At 41.5% G+C, this 25,882-nt stretch overlaps 1 protein-coding gene across 1 annotated transcript; it reads right to left on the bottom strand.

The window, feature by feature from the left end:
• Positions 1–4,034: 4,034 nt before the first annotated feature.
• On the bottom strand, positions 4,035–25,256 carry LOC110220011 (uncharacterized). The gene is made up of 5 exons (XM_021003859.2): positions 25,041–25,256; positions 24,559–24,693; positions 21,661–21,787; positions 20,242–20,337; positions 4,035–9,229 (listed from the first exon to the last, which is right to left on the bottom strand). Exons 2-5 carry the CDS (start codon positions 24,589–24,591, stop codon positions 7,914–7,916), a joined length of 1,572 nt encoding a protein of 523 aa, XP_020859518.1. The 5' UTR covers positions 24,592–24,693; positions 25,041–25,256; the 3' UTR covers positions 4,035–7,913.
• Between the last annotated feature and the right edge of the window lie 626 nt (positions 25,257–25,882).

The raw sequence follows: 25,882 nt of genomic DNA, 5'->3' as shown, positions 1-25,882 counted from the left end.
TTTCATAAGCAATGACCGCACAATCAAAATCACTGTTTAAAAAAAACCCAACTTATAAGTCCCTTTTACTTCAGGTGAGATCCTAGTTTCTCATTAAACCACTTCTATTATTTTAGAAGTTCACATCATCCTTTCAGTAACTTCTCACACGAAGTTGATAAGATTTTGTGACCTGGCCAAGGCTGAACATCCAGGGGACTGATAATCTGCCAAGTCCACCAAGAACTTCACAGATATTTACAAAATCTGAAATATTCCCCCAAACAGTAAGTAATTACTATTATTCATTTTAAAGCAAAACATACCCAATTAAATACTTGAAAGCTTACTTCAAGTATAATGACAACAGTCTCTATCAAAAGAGCAGGTAATTTTCTAATGTTACAATTGTGTGGGCAGCAAGGTGGCACCGCAGATGCAGTTCTGGGCCTGAAGTCAGGAAGATTTATCTTTCTGAGTTCAAATCTGGCCTCAGACACTTATCTGTGTGACCCTCAGTAAGTCTCTCAACCTTTTTTTTTTTTAACCTCAGTTCTTCATCAGTAAAATGAAGTGGAGAAGGAGATGGCAAATCACTCCAGTATCTTTGCCACAAAAAGCTCTATTGGGTTCACAAAAAGCAGACCATGACTAAAACAACTGGCCAACAACAACTGGCTCTATTTTTCACTTTTTTTTTTTTTTGGCTAGGCAATGGGGTTAAGTGACTTGCCCAGGGTCACACAGCTAGTAAGTGTTACGTGTCTGAGGCCAGTTTTGAACTCAGGTCCTCCTGAATCCAGAGCCGGTGCTCTATCCACTGTGCCACCCAGCTGCCCCTCTGTTTTTCACTTTTACAGTATTTCTTATACAACAATTTCCCCAAAGTCACCATACAAGAAAAGTTAGAAGCCTGCCAATACCATAGACAATATTATGGATTTTAAAAACTTAGCACAAAACTTATTGCCAATCAACTAACATCAGTGAGTTGAATGTGTTCTCAAATCCTCTTTTATAGAAAAATCACTTCATCCATCCATCAGTCTGGCATTCTATAGTATTTGCATTCCAAAGCCAGTATGTAGTAATTATACTTTTAATTCTTAGTCATGCAGTTTCCAAGCATATTTCCTTAATGCTAAATATCACATTAATGTAAATATTTTGTATTAAGGTTTGATCTACCTATTGAGAGTCAACCATCACAATTATCCTAAAAGAACATATCTCACTTTACATGAGACCACATTATATTTTAGAATCAGGTCAATCAAATCAAATCTGGATTTGTAATCACAAACGGTATCATTCAAAAATTTCGATTTTCTCAAGGGTGATTAGCTGCCGGCATCTCAATTTATAAAGCGCATTATTTCAGTTTTCTCAGTTCCAGAGATTTATGGTGGGGCATCTAGGTGGCGCAGTGGATAGAACTCTGGCCTTGGAGTCAGGAGGACCTGAGTTCAAATCCAGCCTCAGACACTTGATGCTTACTAGCTCTGTGACCCTGGCCTAGTCACTTAATCCCAATTGCCTCACCAAAAAGCAAAAAAAAAAAAATAAAATAAAAACAGACCTTATATGGCCTCTTATTTGCAGTGTTAAGTTATATTTTAAGTTCTGATTTTAAGCTATATTCTAATGTTACTATTCTACCTGGACTTTCAAAGGAACTGGTCTGCTACCTGGGTGAATCATTCAGCAGAATTTCTGTGGGAGTCTAGCCTGCGTGCCAGTGGTAGAAAAAAGGAAGGTATGTTTGAAGAGATTTTCTTCCCTTCCAGTGGCTGTTTTGTACAGTTTTTAAAAATGAAGGCAATATATGCAATTGAACGTCATATACTACACATCATTAGCCACTAGGAAAACAAATCTTTTTGTAGCTAGCAATTCATCTTGTTTGCTGGTTTGTGTGCTGAGAGGGAAAAAGAATTCCCATCTCTCGTCAAGAGAGCTTGTTAAATTCTCTTATTAATTCACCCACAACTTTGTGAGCATTTTCACCATGTTCTCTTTATAAATCATAATACAGCTGGTGGCGTGGTAGATTAAGCATTGGACATGCAGTCAGGAAGACCTGAGTTTAAATAATACCCCAGACACTAACTAGCATCACGACCCTGGGCGAGTCACTGAACCTCTTACCTGTTTCCTCAGCTGCAAAATGAGGATAATCACAACGGCTCCCCACAGTGTTATGGGGAGGAACAAATAAGCTTGGCACATAGTAGGCACTGTGTCAATGCTTGTCATGGTCATCGTTCTGTTGTTATTATTGAATCAACTTGATGCAGAATCAGACCGAAGGCCGGGTTTGTTGGCTGTTGAAACAAATACTGTAAACTTTTGTTCAAAGGAAAATGTCCAACTCTGAAATGAGCTTCATATTTTAAGTTATGTTCCACATATTCCAAGTTGTAATTTAGTTGACTAAAAAAAATTATTCAGTCAACAAAATTTGTGAAATAAATTTGAATTGAAATCTTGCAAGTAATAGTAAATACAAATTACTGAATTAAAAAAAATTCTTACAATAAGCACTACTTCAAATTTTCAGTCATTTTATAGTTGATTTTATTTTTAAAATTTTTCATAATTAAAGTTAGAATTAAATTTGATATTTTATAATTACAGAATTTAATGAAAGTATAGATTTGGAGCTTTAAGGAAAAAAGTTATCCAGGTCATTATCATAAACACTTTATGCACATATTAAGGAAATCTAGTATTAATTAAAAGTAGATCAAATGACCAGGGGTCTTCTAACACCCTTGTTGTTGTTGTTGTTGAAAGGGGTTCTAAGAATGAAAAATTTTGGAAATTACTGAACTGGAGCCGTGGTTGTTCACTGCATTGATCAGTGTTACTACAATATTAACTATTCTCTTGACTTGGTTCATTTCTCTCTATATCAGTTCAGACTACTCTTCCCAGGTTTCTCTGAAACTGTGCCTTTCATCATTTCTTCTGGCACAATTATATTCCATTATATTCTTGGACGATCATTTTTTCATTCATTTTCCCAATATGGGCACCACTCTTGCCTCTAGTTCTTTTCGGCCACAAAAAACAGCAGCTATGCTTTTGTGTTGTATGTGTGGGTCTTTCCCTTCCTTCATCTCTTTAGTTTGTAGGCCTACTAGTAGTTTATCACTAGGATACATGGTTGAGTGCCTTTGGGAGCAAAGTTCCAAATTGCATTAATACATGACATCTCTTCATTTTAATGCTGTGTGAATATTTCCAGGGTGTTTCTTATACAAAACAGGCTAAGTTCTCCTTTCCAATGCATTCTGCGACTCTCCTTTTTTGAGAGGTGAAATCATCCCATTAACATTTATTTTTCACAATTATCTCCATCACATCCTCTAACAACCTTTCTTCTTTGTACCTCCTGTGTCATTAGAAAGAAGACATAGGTGAGGAAATGAGATCAACAATAGCAACCTATAATTGAAACGGCATGATTCCCACTCAACTTACCTTGTGTTTCATCCATCTTACTCCCAGATGACTAGTTACAACACTATCTAAATAGTCTTTTATATTTTTAATTTCCTCTATTTGGTAGTCAGAATTAGGGTTGGTAGAATTGTGAAATGGTCCAACTATTCTGGAAAAGAATTTGGAACAATGCCAAAGGGCAAGAAAACTGTTTAATCCTTTAACCCAGCTCTACTGCTCTTAGGTCAGTATCCCAAAGATATCAAAGAAAAAGGAAATGGACCCATCTGTACAAAAATATTTATAGTAGCTCTTTCTGTGGTTGCAAGAAAAAAAATAGAAATTGAGGAAATATCCATCAATTAGGGAATTGCTGAACAAGTTGTGCCATGGTTGTGGAATACTATCATGCTGTAAGAAAGAGTATGGTTTCAGAAAACCCAGAGAAGACATATGAACTGATATAAAGTGAAATGGGCAGAACCAGAACATTGCATGCAACAGAAATATTGTAATGAATTCTAATTCATTTATGGAATTATGAAATGGAGGTGGGAATTTCTGGTTCTTTGGGTAATTCCAGGAAAGACCACACTGACACTGGGGAATAATGCTTCTATTACACTTTAATAAGGCACAAAGGATAGAGGTGGTACAGAGGCAGATGGCATGGAAAGGCAGATGGGGTAGTGGAGCATTCAGGAAAGTCACAGAGAAATTGTAGAGTGGAGAACATATCAAACGTTATGTCAAAATGACCAATAAAATTCATTTTTATCCAAAATATACAATGGACACCATTGTATACCAAGAGCTGTTGCTAAGAGATGAGTGCTGAAAGAATACAAAGTTTTCGAAAGTACTGACAACAATGAATGACCACATGAATACACATTCCAAAGCACCAACAGTAAGCAAAAGTATTAAAATCATTTTGTAATTTCCAGTCATGCCTTCAAGATTGGTGAAAATGACAAAAAGGGAAGCATTTATATTTTATTGTTTTTTATTTTGAAATTCACAAACATGAAACAGAAGAAGCACTTTATATACACCCTAAAACAAAAAGGATTACACATGAAACAAGCTCTAATAGAGAGCTGGATTTTCTTGACTAATTAAAAACTTCAACCTGACACTTTGAAAACTATCCTCATTCCTTCTGGACTTCCTCCTGGTCTATGGCACGTTTGGTGTGAAGGCTGCTGAACCCTTTTCAGGGCCGTTCATCCACCTCTGGTGTGCACCTTCACTGAACTCTCACCAGTGGCTCCAAGAAACTGTAGCAGTGGCCACATGCTGACAGATCCATTTTGGCAGACAGGCTACACTAGGCTGAGGGTAACTGACTGGCCTCAAACCCATTGGTAAGTTAGGGGAATGTCTACCCCAAACATGAAGACTTCCCCAGCAGACTGGGTGGATGAGAACAATTTGTGCCAAAGGCCATGAACAAATGCTGTAGAGTGATTAGAGCTTGGTCAGACACAGAAGATGCCAAGATCATCCACTGCCTCCCAGATGACCACCACTAGTCCTGACTTTTGTCTTAGCACTGGACTTCGACTCTGAAAGAATGAGGCTTACCTTGTGCAACCCTGACTCACTTAAGCCCAATTCACATACAAGTTATCACCGTGATATTATTGGTCCTCTTCAAAAACGAAGGATGAGCAACGATTTTAAAAATCCATCAATTTCCTTTCCTTTTTCTTTTTTTGAAGTGGGGGAAGGGTAATCCTATTCCTAATCTCTATCACTGCCATCCTCTCCTACCCAAAATTAAAAAAAAAATAAGAAAACAGTCAACCATAATAAATTCCTACACTATGTGCCAAAATATACTTTAATCTGTATCTTGTGTTCATCGTCTCTCATTCAGGAGGCGGGTAATGCAGACCTTGATAAATCCTCTGCAAAAGCGGTATCTTTCAAACTGATTGGCCTTCACAAAGTTATCAATTAGTCCCTTGATTCTACTCACTGCACACTGCATTAGTTCATATGACTCTTCCTAGGTTTCACTGACATTGCCCACGTTTCATGCCACATTTGTGTTCTGTTCCACTCATCTACCAATTTGTTCATCCATTGCTGTATTATTGGGCATCACACCTTAGTTTCCAGTCCTTTGCCACAACAAAGGGAGCTGTTAAATTTTTGTACACTTGAGTCCTTAAGAGAAAATGTCATCTAGTAGTACCACTGACTCACAGGGTATGTACAATTTAGTGACTTTTTCAGCTTCACCAACAGTAAATTAACTCATGTGCCTATTTTCTCACAGTCCTTCCAACACAGGTTATTTTCTTATCATCTTTGCCAATTGCATGAGTGTGAGGTGGAACTTGAGAGCTGATTTAATTGCATTTTTCTAATTGTTTGTGATTTGGAACTTCTTTCTTATTTAAATTTCATTTGAAAATTAACAAACATTTCCTGTCCCTCAGACCTGACCTCTCTTAGGTGAAAAGAAAAATACAAAATTTTTGTACCAAATATCTAATCAATAAAAATAAAAGCCCCCAATATTTGATTGTCACTTTCTTATTACCATTACCAAACTTAAAATTTTTCTAATTATTAGTATTTTGCATTGGCGATTGTAGATGTGGAACATATTTCTCATATGATTGTTTATAATATGGACATGAAGCCTTTATTAAGGAGACTTTCTGCAAAGGTTTTTCCCAGTTAATAACTCCATTTACATTTTAGATTTTTTTTAATGTAATGAAAATTGCCCATTTTATTTTCTGTGATCCTTTCTGTCCCGTGTTGGGTGGTGAACTCATCCCCTATACAAAACTAAAAATGTGAATCTTCATGGTTCTTCCATTATGTTTGAGGGGACCTCTTATATCTGAATCCTGGATACTTTGGAGCTAATCTTGGTACAGTGTGAGATGCTGGTCTACACCTAGTTTCTGCCAGATTGCTTTCCAATTTTTCTAGCATTTTGCAGTGATTAGTAAATTCTAGCCCCATAACTGGGGTCCTTAGATTTATTGAACCCAGGTTGAACCCAACTTTTTTTATGTTATGTACCTTATTTATTCAATTTCTCAAGCTTGTTTTTAAATTGTTCCTCAGAAATACAGGCCAGAGAGCATTTGAGGCAGAATTTGAATCTATTTTCCTGATTCTAAACCCAATGCCCTCTGTTATAGCAAGTGCCTTCCTCTGTCCTGTTCTGAGAATGAATTTGAATGAAAAGTGATTAAACTGTCCACTTTAGCATACTAACTCTGAGACTTATAGCCCATTAAATAAATAACAATAACTAGCTTTTCCACTGTAATTTAATACTTACAGAGCTTTTCTACAATTATCTCATTTGTTCCTCACATCAACCCTAGGAGGTAGTTGCTATTATTATCCCCGTTCTATAGATGGGGGAAAAACCAGGCAGGAATAGGTTAAGTGACTTGGCCAAGGTCACATAACGAGTAAGTATTAGAGACTGAATTTGAGCTTGTCTTATGGCTCCATGCATAGCAAACTATCCACTGTGCCACCTTGTTGATTAAAGAAATAATTAGAGAAATTAATGTCCAATGGAACCAAAAATATTTATACCACGACATTCAGTGTCACCAAAAGAACAGGAAACAAAGTAATGATCAATTAATAAACAGCTAAAGAAATTATGGCATATGGATGCTACGAAGTATTATTAAGGAATAATGACAAACATTAGGATTTCAAAGAAAAATTCACCATATTTATAGGACTTTTTCATCAGCATGAAATAAGGAATATATAACAAAGTCTAAACTGCAGCAAGAGGCCTTCCCTCATTACTTGGACCCATAAGTTTTATCTCCATCATGATTTCTCCAATATATAATCAAGCATGAGCTCCACATAAAGACCCTGACACTGAGAAAAGGCATCACTCTTCTAACCATTTCCATATGAATATTCTGATGTCTAGTCATCTACCTCTTCCAGAGAAAAGCGTGTTTCCACTGAGAAATCTTTAAGGCTTTTCTCTACCATGACTCCTCTGATGTAAAGTAAGAGATGATCTCTGGTTGAAGGCCTTCCTCTATTGAGTCCATATGGGGCATCTCTCCAGAATGAATTTTCTGATGTTGAATGAGCCCTAGACTCCATTTGGCTGCCTTTCCTCAATCATTAGAGTGACAAAATTTCTATCTAGTATGAATTCTCTGATGGGAAATAAGGGATGACTGTCACTTGAAGGCTTTTTCACACTGATTTTATATATACAAGGTTTCTCTCCAGCGTGGATTTTCTGATGTTGAGCAAGAGAGGCCCTCTATCTTAAAATCTTTCCACACTGATTACATTTATAAGGTTTTTCTCCAGTGTGACTTCTTTGATATACAGCAAGACTGGAGTTCTGTCAAAAAACCTTTTCCACTCTGATTACATTCTTAAGGTTTCTCTCAAGTGTGGATTCTCAGGTGGTTAGCAAATCAGACCCCATCTAGGTAGGCCATTCCACACTGATTACAATCTTAAGTTTTCTCCCCAGTGTGGATTCTTTGATGAAGATAAAGACTAGAGCTTTGTCTGAAAGTCTTTCCACATTGAGCGCATTTATAAGGTTTCTCTCCAGTGTGAATTCTCTGGTGTTCATTAATACTGGATCTTGTTCTGAATGTCTTTACACATTGATTACATTCATAAGGTTTCTCTCCAGTGTGGATTCTCTGATGTGTCAAAAGATGGGCCTTCTGAGTGAAAGCTTTTCCACATTGATTACATTCATATGGTTTCTCTCCAGTGTGGATTCTGTGATGCACAGCAAGACTGGAGTTGTGTCGGAAAGCCTTTCCACATTGATTACATTTGTAAGGTTTCTCTCCAGTGTGGATTCTCAGATGGTTAGCAAGATGGGGTTTATCTGCTAAAGCCTTTCCACATTGATTACATTTATAAGGTTTCTCTCCAGTATGGATTCTTAGATGGTTAGCAAGAGTGGACTTTTTTGTGAAAGTCTTTCCACATTGATTGCATTCATAAATTTTCTCTCCAGTGTGTATTCTCTGATGTACAACAAGATTGGAGTTTTCTCGGAAAGCTTTTCCACATTGATTACATTTATAAGGTTTCTCTCCAGTGTGGATTCTCTGATGTTTAAAAAGACTGGCGTACTGTGTGAAAGTTTTTCCACATTGATTACATTTATAAGGTTTCTCTCCAGTGTGGATTCTCTGATGTATAGCAAGACTGCAGTTTTCTCGGAAAGCCTTTCCACATTTATTACATTCATAAGGTTTTTCTCCAGTGTGGATTCTCTGATGTTGAGTCAGTTTGGAATTCTGTGTGAATGCCTTTCCACACTGATTACATTTATAAGGTTTTCTTGTAGTGTTAATTTTACGACGGTCAATGAACTTTGAGTTCTGGCTAAAGATCTTCTCACCTTCATTACATATATAAAGCATTTCTCTAGTACAACTTTTCTGATGTCTAATGCGGTCGAATGTCATTTCCTGTTGAAAATCTTGATACATCTGCACTTGAGGAGGCTTTGAATAAGACTGAATTAGCCCAACCTTTCGAGTTAAGCATTCCCTGTCTTCACTATATTGAAAACAGTCATTCTCTGAAGTCATTTTCTTACACTGAATTGGGACTGAATGTTGTCTGAAACTCTTTGCATTTTTATCAAATACACAGTTACCATTTTGATTCTTCTCATTCTTGATATCAGAGTCACAAATTTCTCTCAAATTGAAGTCACTCATGAATCTTGGCTGGTGAGATTCTTCCACAGAGATGTTCAGTTTCGCAATTGTCTTCTTCACGCCAAACCTGGTCTCTGCATCTGAAGGAAACATAGGGCAATGATTAAAAAGGTTGAAGAGACAGAATTTCTGGGTAATTTAATCATTTTATTAATAAGGCCAACATCATTAATAAAAGAATGGTCATTTAGCCATCTCTGTTGACCAAAGACCCGTAATGGCTGTGGGGTCAGTTTATAGGCCCTTCAAAGAAGAGGTGCTCCTGCAGGATGCCTAATCACCTCTGACTGGTTAATCTAATGGGAAGTGGGCTATCCTGGATGACTTAGGTCACCTAAATATTGGTCAAAAAGAAATCAATTTCCTATCACCTATCTTTATAGTGGACATTTTCTCAGGACCTAAGCAAACACAATGAGCAGGAATACACCTGTTAGCCAAAACTTAGAATTTCTTTTACTGTCAGATTAGATCCTGGCCTGGGTAAGAGAGATTTCCCACACTGATTCATTTCTTGATGAGGAAATATAAAAGAGGAAAAACCTTGGTCCCAATATAATAATTACTTATTAAATATAAGAGAAAAATATTCATTCCTCACAATAGTTACACACACACACACACACACTCTTCTCTTCCCAATATTCGGAGAAAGTAAACGGACTTATATATTCTGTCTCCCCAGTCAAAAAGAAAAATTTACAAACTTAATGGGCAGAGTCAATTAATTGAAAATGACATTAGATCACACCTGGAGGACACTTTAACTTAAGAACAACTTCACCAACAATAACACTGGATGCTCACAACAAACCTGTGACACTGGCAAGGTGGGATTCTCATTACACTTTACAACTCCAATCATGAGTTCAGAATGGCAGTCACATGACCCACATCCCTGCAGGTGAGACTCAAACCCTGAGACTGAACGTGCTTTCTCCAGCACTAAATGGCCTTTCTCCATTTCACTTTGAATCCTTCATTCAAATGTTTTGTCATTATCCTTTTTAATGTTTTGCTCAGGTAAATTTTCTGCTTTTCTGTATTGACTAGTTTTGATGTAACTATCACTTGGTCATCCTTTGTAAATTCCCAATGCTGGGCTGAGAAATAGGTCTTTGCCTTTCACCTGTCATATATTAATTTTCAGTGTTCTGTTCAACTTTTCTTATGTACTATTCAGATCCACAGATATGCCATTTGCTACATATATATTGAAAATTGGTATTTCATTAGCTACCATATCTTTGAGCATAATGAAATTTCTCTGTTAATTTAACTGCCAATTCTATTTTTTAAAATTCACTGGAAGCATAAGATTGTTACCACACATGACTTTGTAAAGGATAGCTATTATTAATTTATCTTTGAAAGTCTGTGTTCCCTAAATAACAAAGAAAAACCAGAGCCCTTGTAATAAACACAATAAAAAGAAATTATTCATTTCCCATGTTCGAAGATATCACGTCCCATTCTGTATCTTCAGACCATCATCCTTCTTTCAGGAAGTGGTCTACATGACTCACAATTAGTCACTATTAACAGCACTTCCTATTTAGTGGCTCACAATCTCACTGGGAATTTTAAAGGATCTGAGCTAAAAATTCTTTAATGGCATCCCCTAAGCAATAAATAATTACACAATTTTGCTACAAATACATTTTTTTTAACTTTTGGATAATAAGGATGTACTTATTTCAAACATAACAGGTTTCTTTATGCAGTGATTCCAAATCGTCATTCCAAATCATCCAAAAGACATATAATGATTTTGGTGTTCATGCAGTGATTACATCAAACTCTGGCTTCCTTCTAAGTAAAACATATTCTATCCCTCAACCTTTCATCAAATTGTTTCTACACTGCGAGAAAGGCTTGACATTTATAGGCAAATCAATTCCCAGTGGATGGTCACAGGTAAGCAGATGCCCACATCTGCCCCAGAGTAGTTCCCTCCATCCCAGAGTTAACTGTAATTGCATCCCTTCAGATCTTGATCATTACATCAAGATGTTACAAGTCTTTGTGTACTGCAAATCACAGGTTCTTTGAAAAACAAACTCACTAAGCATGGACATTAGAAGACATGCTGAAACCATCAGGAACTACCACAACCATGCCTTTCATTGCAGTATTAAGGCTATTTTATTGTTTTATTTATTGTTTTATTTTTAGGCAATTGGGGTTAAGTGACTTGCCCGGGGTCACACAGCTAGTAAGTGTCAAGTGTTTGGTCTGAGGCCGGATTTGAACTCAGCTCTTCCTGACTTCAGGGATGGTGCTCTATACACTGCACCACCTAGCTGCCCCCCTAGTATTAAGGCTATTTTAAAATTTGAACTTATCTTCTAAGGTTACTATTCTTCTATTGAGCAAAAAAAAAATTTTTTTAAGGCAATTGGCGTTAAGTGACTTGCCCAGGGTCACACAGCTAGTAAGTGTCAAGTGTTTTTGTCTGAGGCTGGATTTGAACTCAGGTCCTCCTGACTTCGGGGCCGGTACTCTATCTGCTGTGCCACCTAGCTGCCCCTATTGAACAGATTTTTAAAGGATCTGGTTGGCACCAGAGGTCAGTCCTTCTGTAGAGTTTCTGTGAGGATACAGACACTGTGCCATGGTAGAAAGAAGAAACTTACGTATGAAGATTTCTTTGCTTACAAATATCATTTTATCTTGTGGTTATAAGCCAAAATTCATAAGGGAGAGAAAGCTGGGCCCAGTCAGGAAGACCAGAGTCCAGATCCAACCTCAGATACTTACTAGCACGGTGACCCTATCCAAGTCACTTAGCCTCTTTTTGCCTGTTTCCTCAACTGTAAGATGCAGATAATCAGACAGCCTGCCCCACCACATTGTGGTGAGGATCAAACAAGTAACATCTCTAAAGTACTTAGCCCAATGCCTAACACATAGGAGGCACTACATCAATGCTATTTATGATATCATTTCTGTTACTGTTATATCAACTAGATGCAGAACCACTTTGAAGATTAAGTTTGGTGGCTATTGAGTCAAATATTGCAAACCTTCTTCAAAGAAAAAAAAATCCAATTTTGAAATGAGTTTCACCTGTTACATTATATTTAGCACCTTCCAAGTTATAAACTTTTTTGATTTAAAAAATTCTATTCCTATTCAACGAAATCTGCAAAATAAAAAGTTTAAATTGAAGTCTTACAGGTAATAAGTAGGAAGTCTTACTGTATTTTAAAAAGTAATTCTTGCAGAAAGCCCCACCTAAATTTTCATAATTCTTTTATGAATATATTATAATGTACATTTGTTTTCCTAATTTAAGTAGGATAAAATATTATTTTATATTAATATGTTATAACAAAAGCATAGCAAAGTGGACCAGGTCATTATTATAGGAATTAAACGCATTAATGAATACGAATATGAGTAGCAGTTTGAATGACTGGGAAGCAACGGAACACACACGTGCAGAGTCTCAGAACAAAAGATTTTGGGAACCACCGCTTAGGAGTCACGGTCGTTCACTCCACTGACCAATGTATTCTGTTGCTTCTACTCACTTATCTCTTTGTCTGTTCAGATAACTCTTCCTAGGTTTCTCTGAAATGTGCCTTTTACCATTTTGCAAAGTTCAGCAATCTATTATATTCTTAGAGCATTTATTCAGTCATTTCCTGATAGATGGGAATCATCTTTGTTTCCAGTTCTTTGCAACAAGAAAAAAATAGCAGCTGTAAGTTTGTTTTATGTGTGTGAGTCTTTTCCCTCTCTCTCTCTCTGTCATTTTTTTTTTTAGGTAATTGAGGTTAAGTGACTTGTCCAGGGTCACATAGCTATTAAGTGTCATGTATTTGGTCTGAGGCCAGATTTGAACTCAGGTCCTCCTGACTTCAGGGCTGGTGCTCTATCCACTGCGCCACCTAGCTGCCCCTCCCTCTTTCTTTAATCCCTTTAGTTGATAGATCTACTAGTGGCTATCACTGGGTCAAAGGACATCCAGGTTTGTGAAACTGGGGGCAGAGTTCCAAACTCCATTGCAGAATGACATCCTTTTATTTTAATGCCGTGTGAATCTTTGTCACACACAAGAAGTCATCTGGTTTAGCTTCCTAATGCATTCTCTTAACTCCCTCCATTATTATTTAGTTATGCCAATTAATTATGTTTTCTCTATCATATCCGCTTCTCCTCTTTTCCCCTGCCTCATTCTGAAGAAACAAACAAACAAACAGAAATAGACAGGTAACGGGACCGTGATCCACACCAGTCACCTACAACTGCAAGGTCACGATCTCTACTCCTCACCACGCTCATCGATCCACTGCAGTCCTAGCTGACTGGTCTGTGTTTTATCCTCCCATCTTTTTCATCTCGCCTAATTAAAGCGCCCTCTGAGATGGAAACACTGAGCAGCAGGTAGAACGCTGGGTCTGGAGTCAGGAGGACGTGAGCTCCAATACCGACTCAGACACGGAAGCGCGTGACCCCGGGCAGGTCACAGGCCCTGTTTGCCTCAGTTTCTTCAGGAATAAAGTGAGGATGATAATGGCACCTCTCTCCCAGGGTTGTTTTAAGGCTCAAGTGAAATAGTTCTGGTAAGTCACTCAGCAGGTGGTGGATGCTACATAGATGTTACCTTTTAGAATCACTATTTTGATTATTTTCCTCACCAATTCTGCTATCCTTATTTTCCGTTCACCATCTACACACTTATTTCCCTGTTCAACTTAATGTACTTCCACAGCAAAGCACCCTCCTTTGCTGAGATCACTAAGAGTGAGGTTCGTGGTCTGCTGCTTCTTCTCAAACCACCTCTACCCTTGTATACTAGACTGTGAGCTCCTTGCCAACAGGGACTATCTTTGCCTTTCCTCGTATCCCCAGAGCTTAGGACCAGGCCCAACATGGAGTAGGAGCTTACTCAAGATTTCCTGACTTACCAGGTGCAGAGCTGGCACCAGAACCCAGCCTCTCCCTCATTCCCTGGACTCTGGCCTCTTGCTTAGTCCTCAGATGCAGGCCCCGGCCGCAGCCCTATTTCTGTTCCTCACACCTCGTCACCTACCAGGAGTTACCTTTGTCTAATTCAAGCCCAGACGGCACCTGTCCAGATCAAATGTGGGACAGCGCAGAGGTTTCTAGGTTCCTGGATTGTTTGGTACCACGGGCTGTCTGGGAGTCTCTACCTCAGTTTCCCTAACCTTAAGGAGGCACCTCAATGAATGTCGCCAAGGTTTTTCTGAACGTGGAGACAGACGTTGGGCCACACAGATCAGGAAAGGGCCCTAGGTGGATGACCTATGCAAATCTCAGACTGCCTTCCTTCTTACTCACATGCTGCTGAATGGAGACAGAAGGAAATCATGAAACCAGCTTGGTGTGCTGCAGATTTAGGCTACTTCAGTTGAGCTGGATTCTCACTGTGCCAAGGTAAACCTTCTACATCTCCCTGACTCACTTTTCCACCCTCCACAGCAGATTTTCCAAATCTCTGCATTGCTTTCCCAAACCTATTTGGTTTACTCCCTTCCAACCTCTCTCAGCTGAGAACGTGGCCTCATATTTCACTGAAAAATCAGACATTTACAAAAAGCTCTCCTTCTTTTGCTCCTTTGTCCCAGTTTCCCAAGAAGAGGTGGCTTTCTGCTTGCCAAGGCAAACACCTTTACTTGCTAAAAATAATCCCAAGCCATCCCCCTTAAATCCTCTCAGGTTAAGTTCATGACCTGTAATTGCATCACCTTGCTGCTTACTAAAGCCTTGACTGAAGCCATATCCCTCAGCCTCCTCTAACCTCTGATTAGAGGCCGAGAGGGTGGACTCTGAAACTTCTGGCAGATCCTTTCAGAGACGGCAGAAACTGGACTTTCTGGCTCACTCCATGGACCATCTGAAGATAGGCCTAGTTTCAAATCTTCAGAATAAGATGCTTAAACCACCCCCACCCTCAAAAAACAAAACAAAACAAAAACAAAAACAGGTCCTCTCGGCTTTCCTTCCCCTCCCAGACCGCCACTGTTCTTTACTGGGTTCTTTTGCATGTTGCTCTACTAGGGAAGGACTGTCTTTACTTTGATTGTGTGTCTAGCACTTGGCATAGTGACTGGCACACAGTAGGTGCTTAGTTAATGTTTATTGGCTTGTGTTACTGGCCTGGGTCTTCCGCTCAGAATATTCCCTTCTCTTTCATCCTCATTTTTTCCACCAATCTTCAATCTCTCCCTGTCTACCGGCTCCTACCCTACTGCCACAAATAAAAGTCTCCTGGGTACTCAAAAAAGCCTCACTTGCTCCATTTATCACCATTACATGATGTCCTATCTTTCTTCCCTTTCACTGCTAAATACCTAGAGATGAAATTGGCACAGATTTTGTAATAAAAGCTAATCTAGTCGACCAGCTCATATGCCTACCAAAATGACTGAATGACAGACTCATGACAACGCAATCGCCCCTTGCGGGAAAACGCCACGCCACTATCATCAGTGTGTTTGCTCCTATCGTGAACAATCTTGATGAAGTCAAGGAAAAATTTTATGAGCGCCTGGAGATTCTCATCAATGTGTCAAAAGAGGACAAGCTTATAATTCTGGGTAACTTTAACACTAGAGGAGGCACAGACTACCAGACATGCCACAAAGTCCTTGGGAGGAATGGAGTTAGAAACAGCAACAGCAGTGGTCACTTACTATGGAAGACTCGTGCATTTCATGACCTTCTCATCACCAACACTGCCTTCCATTTACCTAAACGCAATAAAACTTCATGGACGCACCCTCACAGCAAACACTGCCATGTAAAGAGAAGGCACAGACAGGATATGAGAGTGACGACAGTGATGCGTGGCTCAGTGCTGGACTGACTCTGGAGTTATCCTTTCCAAGCTAAACATTCCCATCGAACAAAAGCTGCAGCCCCAAAGCAAGGGAAATACCTGAAGACTTAATGTCAACAGATGAGAGCATTTCTCTTGAGTGGGAACAGTTCCTTGGTAACTTGGAGGGAAAGCTGAGCCAACACACAGCGGGCAACTGGGGAACAGCAAAGGAGCGGACAGCTTTCAGGGATTTGGTGTACAGGACCACATTTAGTCATCTGGCCCAGAGTACTCATTGATGAAAACAACAGGGAAATTCAGAAGCTCCTAAGTGGAAAATGAGAACACCACAAGGTTTATGAGCAGTATAGCTAATTCATCTCTAAGAAGGCAGAGTTTAACTCCATCAAAAGAAAAGTGAAACGTGATAAACTATATGGGATTACTTATCATCTCGGGAAGGGGGAGAGGAGGGAAGGATAGAATTTGGAACTCAAAACTTTTTTTAAAATGTTAAAAATTGTTTTAACACGTAATTGGGGAAAAAATTATATAAAAAGAAAATAAATGGTTTGTGTTTAAAAAAAAGATCAATAAAATGATACACGGTTGTAAAAAAAAAGTCAATTACAAGCAAAACTTAAGAGATAAGCAGGATTTTTGTCTCAGTCAGAAGGAAGCTGAAAATCAGATTTATGTCGATAGTAACAATCCAAAGTACTTTTGTGATGCTGTGAAGGTTACTTGTGGGCCAAAGCCCTACAGCGCATCTCAACCACGCAGTGCTGATGGAGCCACCTGGATTAGTGATAAGAACATGATCCTGGAGTGATGGGCTGAACACTTTCTTAGCGTTCTTAACAAACCCTTATCAATCAATGCTGAAGCCATTGACCGTTTACCTCAGGTTGAAGTCAATCCTTATCTAGCCAAATTTCCAACCAAAGGAGATTCTGAATGCCATCAAGCTCCTTTCACATGGCAAAGCACCTGGTGCCGATTCTATTCTAGCTGAGATTTACAAGGCAGGGAGTCCACTGCTCATACCAAGGCTGACTGAAATTTTCTGGATTATATGGCTAGAGGACCTTATCCTCCAGGAGTTCAAGATGTCTCCATCATCCATCTCTATAAAGGAAAGGGAAACGGGCTGTCCTGTGACAATCACAGTGACTCCTAATCATTGCTGGCAAGATTCTTGCCAGAGCTCCCCTTAACAGGCTGATCCTTTGGGACATGGTCTTCTATCTGAAAGCCAGTGTGGCTTCAGAAAGGGCCAAGAACAGTTGATGTGGTGTTTGCTGCCCGACAACTCCAGGTGAAATACCAGGAGCAGAACAGAGGTCTGTACATAATATTTGTCCATCTAACAAAGGACAATGATATTGTCAGTCATGATGACTTGTGGAAAGCTAATGGCAAAATCTGGTTGCCTGGAGAAATTCATCAGTATTGCAAGTCAGTTTCATGAAGGTATGCTTGCTGGGTTCTGGATAACAGACAATGCTCTTGTGCTTTCCCAGTCGCCGGTGGAGTAAATCAAGGCTGTATGTTTGCTCTCATGCTTTTAACAGGATGTTTTCTGCTGTGTTGTTAGATGCTTTCAACAGGGATGAAAGTGGCATCAAGGTCAGCTACTGCACTGATGGTAAATCATTTTAACTTGAAAAGGCTACAAGCCAAGACTAAAGTGGAGGGAGAGTCAGGGCAGGACTTTTTGTTCAGATATTTGTGCACTTAATGCAGCCTCTGAGGCTGAGATGCCATAAAGTATGGACTGATTCTCTGCTGCTTATGCAAATTTTGGCCTAACAATTAACACCAAAAAACCAGAGGATCTCCACCAGCCAGCACCACACCATCTAAATGTGGAACCTTGGTTACAGCAAATGGAGAAATTCTGACTGCTGTGTTTAAGTTTATTTACCTTGCATTATACTTTCGAGGGATGCACACATGGAAGATGATGTTGACGCATGCATCGCCAGAGCTAGTTCAGTGTCTGGGAGGCTCCGAAGGAAAGGGTGGGAGAGGAGAGGTATCAGACTGATTACCAAACTGGAGGGTCAACAGAACCATTATGTTGACCTCATTGTTGTTTGCCTGTGAAACCTGGACAGTCCACCAGCACCATGCCAGGAAATTGAACCGTTTCCATTTGAATTGTCTTAGGAAGAGTCTGAAGATCACCTGGCAGGATAAAATACCAGACACTGAGGTCCTTTCTTGAACTAAACTGCCAAGCATTCTGATGGGCTGGCCATGTTGTCTGAATGTCAAAAGCACCTTTGTCTAAGACTAATTTACAGAAAACTCACACGGGGGAAACACTCACATGGAGGTCAGAAGAAGCTGAGTTCTTCTCTCTGAAGAACTTTGGAATAGATTATGAGACGTGGGAGGCCCTGGCATGGGACTGCCCAGCATGATGTGCCTGCTTCCAAAAAGGCACTGCGCTCTTTGGGCAAGGCAGAATTGCAGTAGCCCAAAAGGAATGTGAGATGCCCAAATTTAAAGACATCCCCACTCCAAATGCTCACATGGACCCCTTGTGCCTGACCTATGGAAGAGTCTTCTGAGCTTATACTGCTCTGATCAGCCACAGGCAGACACACTGTACTTTAACCCCAACATAACAACGTCATTTAGGTCCTCTTCGAGAACAAAGGACAACAACCCCTCTAGAGATGGCCACTGATAATTGGTGTCTCCGACTCCTTTCTTCTCACTCTCTGAAGTCTGGCCTCCAGCTTTCCCGTTCAACTAAGACAGTTCTCGGCAGTTACAAGTCACGTCCAAACGGCCAAATCCAAGGGCATTCTCTCAATCCTCCGAGCCTCTCAGCCACCTCCCATACTGTCAACCAACCCCTTTGCCTGGCTCCTCTCCTCTAGGTTTTAGAGACACCACTGTCTCCTGGCTCTCATCCTCCCGTGTTTAAAAGTAAACTCGTCACGTTTTGGCCGACCCTCCCAAGCTCTGACTTGTCTACTGCTATCCAGCGCACCAGCCCGCCAATCATCCAAGCTCACGACCTAGATGTTGTTAAGACTGTTTCTCCCACACACCCCCTTCCCCCCAAACATCGCTGCTTTCCCAGTCAGGCTCATATAACCGCACACCTCTGGTGCTGCAAGAGCTTGCTGGTTGGCCTCCCCGCCCCCGCTGTCCCTCTAATCTACTCAAAGCACGTTTCCGAACACGTCCCTACCTAGTCCATAAGCTCCAGCGGGTCCCACCCCCAGGATCAAATACAAAGCCCTCTGGGGGCTGAAGCCCTTCTCATCTTGTGCTTCTTCTTCTTTCCGGTCTTCTTTCACTTCCCTCCCCTTCCACATGTGAGAATCCAGTGGCACAGGCCTCTTTTCTGTTCCTTAAACAAATTCCTCAATCTCCAGGCTCCACGTGTTCTCCGTGGCTGCCCCTCATGTTTGTAATGTTCATCCTGGCTTCCCTGAAGTCCTATCTGAAACCCCACCGTCTACAATGAGCCTTCCCCAGGCCTCCTTGATTTTCCTGCCTTCCCTCTCATGATTTGTTGTTCAGTCACGTCCATCTCTTTTCATCTGGAGTTTTCTCGGCAGATACCAGAGTGGTTTGCCATTTTCTTTTCCAGCTCATTTTGCAGATGAAGAAAATGAGGCGAAGAGTTAAGTGACTTGCTCAGGGTCCTACTGCTAGTCTGTGTCTGAAGCCAGGTTTGCTCTCCAGAAGATTAGTCTTTCTCATTTCAAGCCTGGCACTCTACCCACTGCATAACCTAGCTGCCCTCCCTCTCTTGATTAACTCGTAATTTATCCTGGATATAGCAGGCCTCCACAAAACTGTCTACATGTGGTCTTCCCCGCTAGATTGTGAGATGCCTGAGAGCAGGGACTGTCCCCTGCCTTTCTTTCTATCTCTGGCACTTGGCAGAGTTTCTAGTATGTACTAGGTACTTAATAAATGCTTGATGATTGGAAAGTCTAGGAAAGAGCTCATACAGGACAGCTTCAGCCCTCTTTGAATGCATTCAGGAGATTTCCATGCTCCAAAGTTGCAAGCGATGATGTCTTATACGATCACAGATGTGTCACTAGAAGGGAAATGAAAGGCCACTATGTACAACCTCCTAATTACATCGATGGGGAAACTGAGGCTCAGAGGTTCAGTGACTTTCCCAAGATCATACTGCTAGAAAGCATCTAAACAAGGATTCCAAGTCAGGTCTTCCTGGCCCCAAATCTAGCATTCCCTTCACTACAACAAAGATGCTTCTTGTGATAACAGTGTTCATATTCTTGCTTTCCTCTCACTTACCAGGACAGGACTTCCTTGGGCCTTTTCGATCCAGGATCCATGATGCTTCCCCTTCCTCCAAATGGGAGATCAAATCTTCTCTGAGAGGTGGAATTCCTTGGCATGGGTAATAAGGAAGGGATGAGAATGGAGAGAAATTTATACTTTACTCCTCATTATAGAAAGGGACATAGGAGCAAAGACCACAGGATGGTTCCCAGGACTCCTCATGGACGGTCAACATGGTATTTATTGTTGGGAGTTTGCGGTTACAGGGAGGAGTCCATGCAGCCAATTTGGAACTAGAAAATGCTATCGTTGTCTTCCAGAAAGGACAGTTACATTCCATAGCTTCCACTATCTAGAAATTATAACCAGCTAATAGTTTAGTGGTAAGAACCCTTAAGTCAGAAAGACTTAAGTTCAAATCCAGCCTCAGACAATTGGGAGCTGTGTGCTCCTGGACAAGTCACTTTACCGCTGCTTGCCTTAGTTTCTTCAACTGTAAAATGGGGATATTCGTAGGACCAAACACACAGGGTACTGTGAGGATCAGATGAAATAATATTTTTAAAGTACTTAACAGAGAACCTGGCACACAGTAGGTCTACATACATTCCTTTCCCACCATCTGCACTGGAATTTGAAGAAAGAACAAAGTAAGAACAAAGATTAACTTGCTACATGACGCAGGTCTGGTAGTCAGGAGCTACAAAGTTATGCTTGTTAACAAAAAGAGCTTTTAAAAGACTTTTTTGCTGTCCAGTTGTGTCTGATTCTTCATGGCCCTACTCAGGGTTTTCTTGGCAAAGATACTGCAGTGGTTGGCCATTTCTTACTCCAGCTCATTTTACAGATGAGGAAACTAAGGCAAGTAGGGTTAAGTCACCTGCCCAGGGCCACACTGCTAGGAAGCGAATGTTGGAGGCCAGATATGAACTCACGAAGATAAGCCTTCCCGACTCAAGGCCTGGCACTCTGAGCACTCTGCCACCTAGCTGCCGTTTTAAAGACTAGATGCATCCCAAAGAGGAAGCAGTCAGTGGCCTTGTTGGGTAGGGGGTTCCCTTCACTGTCCATCTTGAAAGAAAACCTGCACAAGCAGTTTTCAAAGATTTTGCAGACAAAAATTTTAGACCAGGTAAAGGCTATGCTGGACAACCTCTGAGATTAGTTCCAAGTCTGAGAATCTATATAGCCCTTTTTTTGTTTTGGAACCTGAAGATACCTAAAATAGGAAAGACACAGCTTCAGGAGCATCATAGTCCCAGCCTCCTATCACAAAATGAAGACTTTGTAATCAGGAAAACCAGGAAGCAGGAGGACCCTGTTGAGAGACCACCACTTTTGTGTTTCTAATAACTTACAATGTTCAAAAGACCAGGGAAGGAAGACTCTCCTTTGATAGCAGATTCAGAGTTCTCAGGGGGGTTTGCTTACCCAAGGAAAGCAGGTTCTGGGAGTTCTCCAGCATCACCTCCTTGTACAGCCTTTTCTGAGAATGGTCCAAGAGGCCCCACTCCTCCTGGGTGAAGTCCACAGCCACATCCTTGAATGTCAGTGACTCCTAACCATCAAAATTCACAAGACTTAGAGCTGAAGGAGACTGCAGAATTCATCTAGCCCAACCCTCATCAACGTACAGAAGGAAATGGAGGCACAGAGAAGGGATCTCCTAACAGTCACATGACTTATGAGTGCCAGAGCCAATATTTAAAACCATAGTCATTAATGGAATAGTGAGACAAAGCATTTTATATTCCAGTTGGAATGAAGTTGACAAATATCTTCATCTTTCTATATGAAATGTTTCTCCCTAAGGAATCAGGGAGAACGTATGTTCTATCAGTGAGGTATGAGAATCTGTAAGGAAGAAAGCGAAAAGGTGATGTGAAATTCCTTTGTCATCAGAACCTCACAATGACATGTTCAGAAAATTTTATTAAGAGTTTGTGAGAAGCTGGCAAGTACTGTGTATTCTGAGGGTAAAGATATTACCTGTGATCACTGAAGAGAAAGCAAAGAACAAGGAATAATCTATCTAATTTCCTAAAAATCTGAAATAAGGTCTTATCTACATGAAAGCATAAAAAGGACTCTTAAGAGAGAGAAAGACAGAAAGAGAAACAGAGACAGAGACAGAGACAGAGAGAGAGAGAGAGAGAGAGAGAGAAATAACAATCTGGACTGTTGGACTGTATTAAGTAGTATGAGATTGTAATGAGTCAAATGAAGAGTTATCTATGGTTATACTGAGGGCTTGAGGTGACCAGGTTAAGACTTGTCAAAGCCAAAAACATCTTGTCTTTGTTTGACATTGATTGCTTTCACTTCTTAATGGCATAGATTAATTTTTATATTTCATTACACAGAAATAAGAGTATGATGAGGAAAGGAGGGTTCCTTCACTTATTAAAAATGTAATATTTCATTATGTGGGGTAGGAAACTGGGCTAATTCATGAGACAGACATTGTGACATTAATGAGAAATAAGTTAAACACACTGCTAAAAGTCTAGGACATTGGAGATCAAGAGTCAGGACAATGAGGTAACAGGCAGACTAATGAATGAAATAAAAGAAATTGGCCAGACGTGAAAATGCTTTGATATATGAGAGGGATCATCTATTTTTCCAAACTGCTACATGCAGAACGCGTGTTTGGCCAATGCCTCCTGCTCTGATGCTCTCTCATTTCATTATCTGCCATTTCCGTTCATGCCATGACTTGCTTTTTCAGAGGTTCTATTACTTAAGAACATTTCTCAAGCCTGGGGATAGCACTGACTTTTCACTTTCATCATTTTGATTTCTTAACAAGTCTCATGTAGACTCTTTTGAAATCCATATTTCTCTCAACATCCTTTACTTCTAAATTACTTAACTCCTGAGTAACTAAGGTATTTATTGCTCTTCTCCCACTTTTTGAGATTCCCAAGAATTGACAAACCTTTCCTTTTCACTAGGGTCTCGAGTCACAATTCTTCATTGCATGGTAGCTATTCATAGTATGAGCCCTCACCATAGGAAGGCAGTACTCTTATGGCCTCTGGGCTTCATCTTCCACACTAGAGTCAAAGTAACATTCTTCAATTATAGATTTGACCAGGTGACCACTCTACCAATTCCAAAGGTTTCCTATTGCTTTTAGGATCAAATGGCAACCTCAGCCCCAATGGCTTTTAAAACAAGAGGATAACTTTGAAATGTTCTTTTCAGAGCTGTTCACCTGGTCTGTGTATCTTTCTGTTAAGTCCTTCTCTTTCCTTCTGAGTATTTTTTAAAAAATGCTTCCATAACTTTCTATTTTTTTGGGGGGGGGAGAGGTGGGGGTCAGTGGGAGCACCACTGTACCTGGCTGGCTACATCCTGCACTGTCTTAGCTGACTGTGGCCAGCAAAGACCCTGAAAATGCTTGCAAGAGGATCAAAGAAGATAATATTTATGGAACACACAAGGCGCCATCTGACTAGGCCCACCCACCTTCCTCTCTGCTAACCCCTCGCTCCCTCCTCCACCTCCTCTCACCCTGACACAGACCTCCTGGCTGATATTTGCTTAAGACCCTCTGTGTCCTGACTCTGGGCCTTTCCAATGGCCCTCTCACATGCTTGGAATGTTTTCTCTCCTCACCTCCACCTGCTGGCTTCCTTCAAATCTCAGCTCAAACCTCACTTTCTAGAAAAAACCCTTTCCTGGTCCCTGAAACTGCTGGATCCTTCCCCTCCCGCTACAGTGTCTCTAGCTTTTATGGACACAGATGCCTAAATGTCGTCTCCCACATCAGACTGTGAGCTCCTTGAAGGCAGGGTGATTTCCTTTGTATCCACAGGAGGTTTGAACAGGGCCTGGCACAGAGGAGTCACTTTCTAAATGCTTTTTGACTTGAGCTAAGAAATGGCAAATGGGAGGGATTGAGAGACCTGGGAAGACTTGTGTGAACTGAGGCAGAGTAAATGGATCATGTTTGCTGTGACTACAAGACTGCAAAGGAAAACAGCTGGGGATGACGTCGGGGCTCTGCTCGGTCCCAACAGGAGGTGGGGGGGGGGGCGGGGGGGGGGGGGGGGGGGGGGGGGGGGCTTTTCCTTGACCTTCAGTTGGAAACGACAGCACAGAAAGGATCTCTGTGTAGTGGAGACTATTGCATGAAGTCAGGTGTGAGGAGGGAGAGCCAGGAGGGCAGCAAGTTGGGAAGTTACTGTTGGAGGTGAAAGAGCTCATGAAGCAGTTCAAACCCGGGGGAGGGCAGGGCAGTGCTGTTACTGCTGTATCCTATCCGTTTTTTAACCACCACCCTTGGTGACGGAGTCGAGCCCAGGGCTGCCCCACACTCACCTGCCATGGGGGCCTCGGGGGTCCGGGGGCCATTCCCTCGGCCTCCCTGCCTGGCCCAGCTCCTGATCCTCTTCAGGGGAGGGAGAAGGATCCGGGGTAGACGTCTCTGCCCTCACGCCCAGGCGGGGGGCTGGCCTACAAGGATTTACGGAGAGTGAGACCCCCGAGGAGTCCCAAAGCCCTGGCACTGCCCTCGGGGGTGGGCACGGGGGCCACCCTCCCCCCCTCTTCTTCTGTCTCTCCTGCCCCGCTCCCCTCCCCCATCGCCCCACAGACACCCCCGAGGCAGGAAGGGACTTCCCATCCCCCACGGAGGAAACAAGCTCCGGGACTCCGGGTCCGAGCGAAGCCTGGAAGTCAGGCTGTGGGACCCCTGGTCCGGGGGGGGGGCCCTGGGGGGATTAAGGGGAGGCTGGCGGGCAAGAAGGGGCCAGGATAGCCCGGGAGGGAAGGCGCTGCCGGTGTCCCCGGGGGACACTCACCTAGAGCTCCGAGAGGAAGGAGGCCGCCGGCGGAGGCAGGGTGGCGCGGGGACTGGCTTGGACCCCCGATGTCTTTCATGTGCACTGGAAGCTTGCTTCCGGAGCCCGGAGGATCTCTGCCTCCGGTGCTCTGCGGCTCCACCCCACCCCCGAGGCCCCGGGAGCCTGCCAGGCCTCCAATGGCTACAATGTGGCACTCAGGGTCACGACCTGCGCCCCCACCCGCCCCGAAGCCCCGCCCCCGGCCTCGGCCCCTCACGGGCACCCAAGCTCCACCCCTCTCCCAGGCCCCTCCCCATCCCGCGCGTCACCCCATAGCTCCGCCCCCAAGCCGGCTCGGCGCTCACGACGTCTTCCTTCTGAGCAGACTCTCCTGCAATGTTGTCATTGATCTTATGTTTGTAAACAGGGTTTCGTCCTACTTTCTTGCTCAAACTGAGGTGGGTTGGAGGGGTAGGTTGAATTTTTGCTGGTTGAAACTTTTTAAAAATGAGCAGAAGAAAACTCAGGTACTTTTTACAGCTATAGCTAGGGGAATTCATAATCCAAGATATAGGTATTTTTAAAAATAGATCATTCTAACTACAGAAAATTTAAATGTTTTAATAAAATAAAGAAGCCCCAATAAGAAGAGAAATTATACAGTGGAAAATATATTAAATGTTACTTGGAAAATGACCAAAGTCATTTATATTCAAGAGCTAAAAATAAAATTTAATTAAAAAAATAAGATTAAAAAAAATGTTCCAAATCACTAACAGTTAGACAAATGCAATTAAATAAGTAATCATGTTCCACCTTGTATCCATGCAATCGGCAAAGATGAGAAGAAAAGGAAAAAA

Source organism: Phascolarctos cinereus, unplaced genomic scaffold, assembly GCF_003287225.1.
Source record: "Phascolarctos cinereus isolate Bilbo 61053 unplaced genomic scaffold, phaCin_HiC Scaffold_726;HRSCAF=1367, whole genome shotgun sequence".
In the NCBI taxonomy this organism is placed as follows: Eukaryota; Metazoa; Chordata; class Mammalia; order Diprotodontia; family Phascolarctidae; genus Phascolarctos; species Phascolarctos cinereus.
The sequence above is the reverse complement of the archived record's forward strand: the minus strand, read 5'-3'. Positions and strand labels throughout refer to the sequence as shown.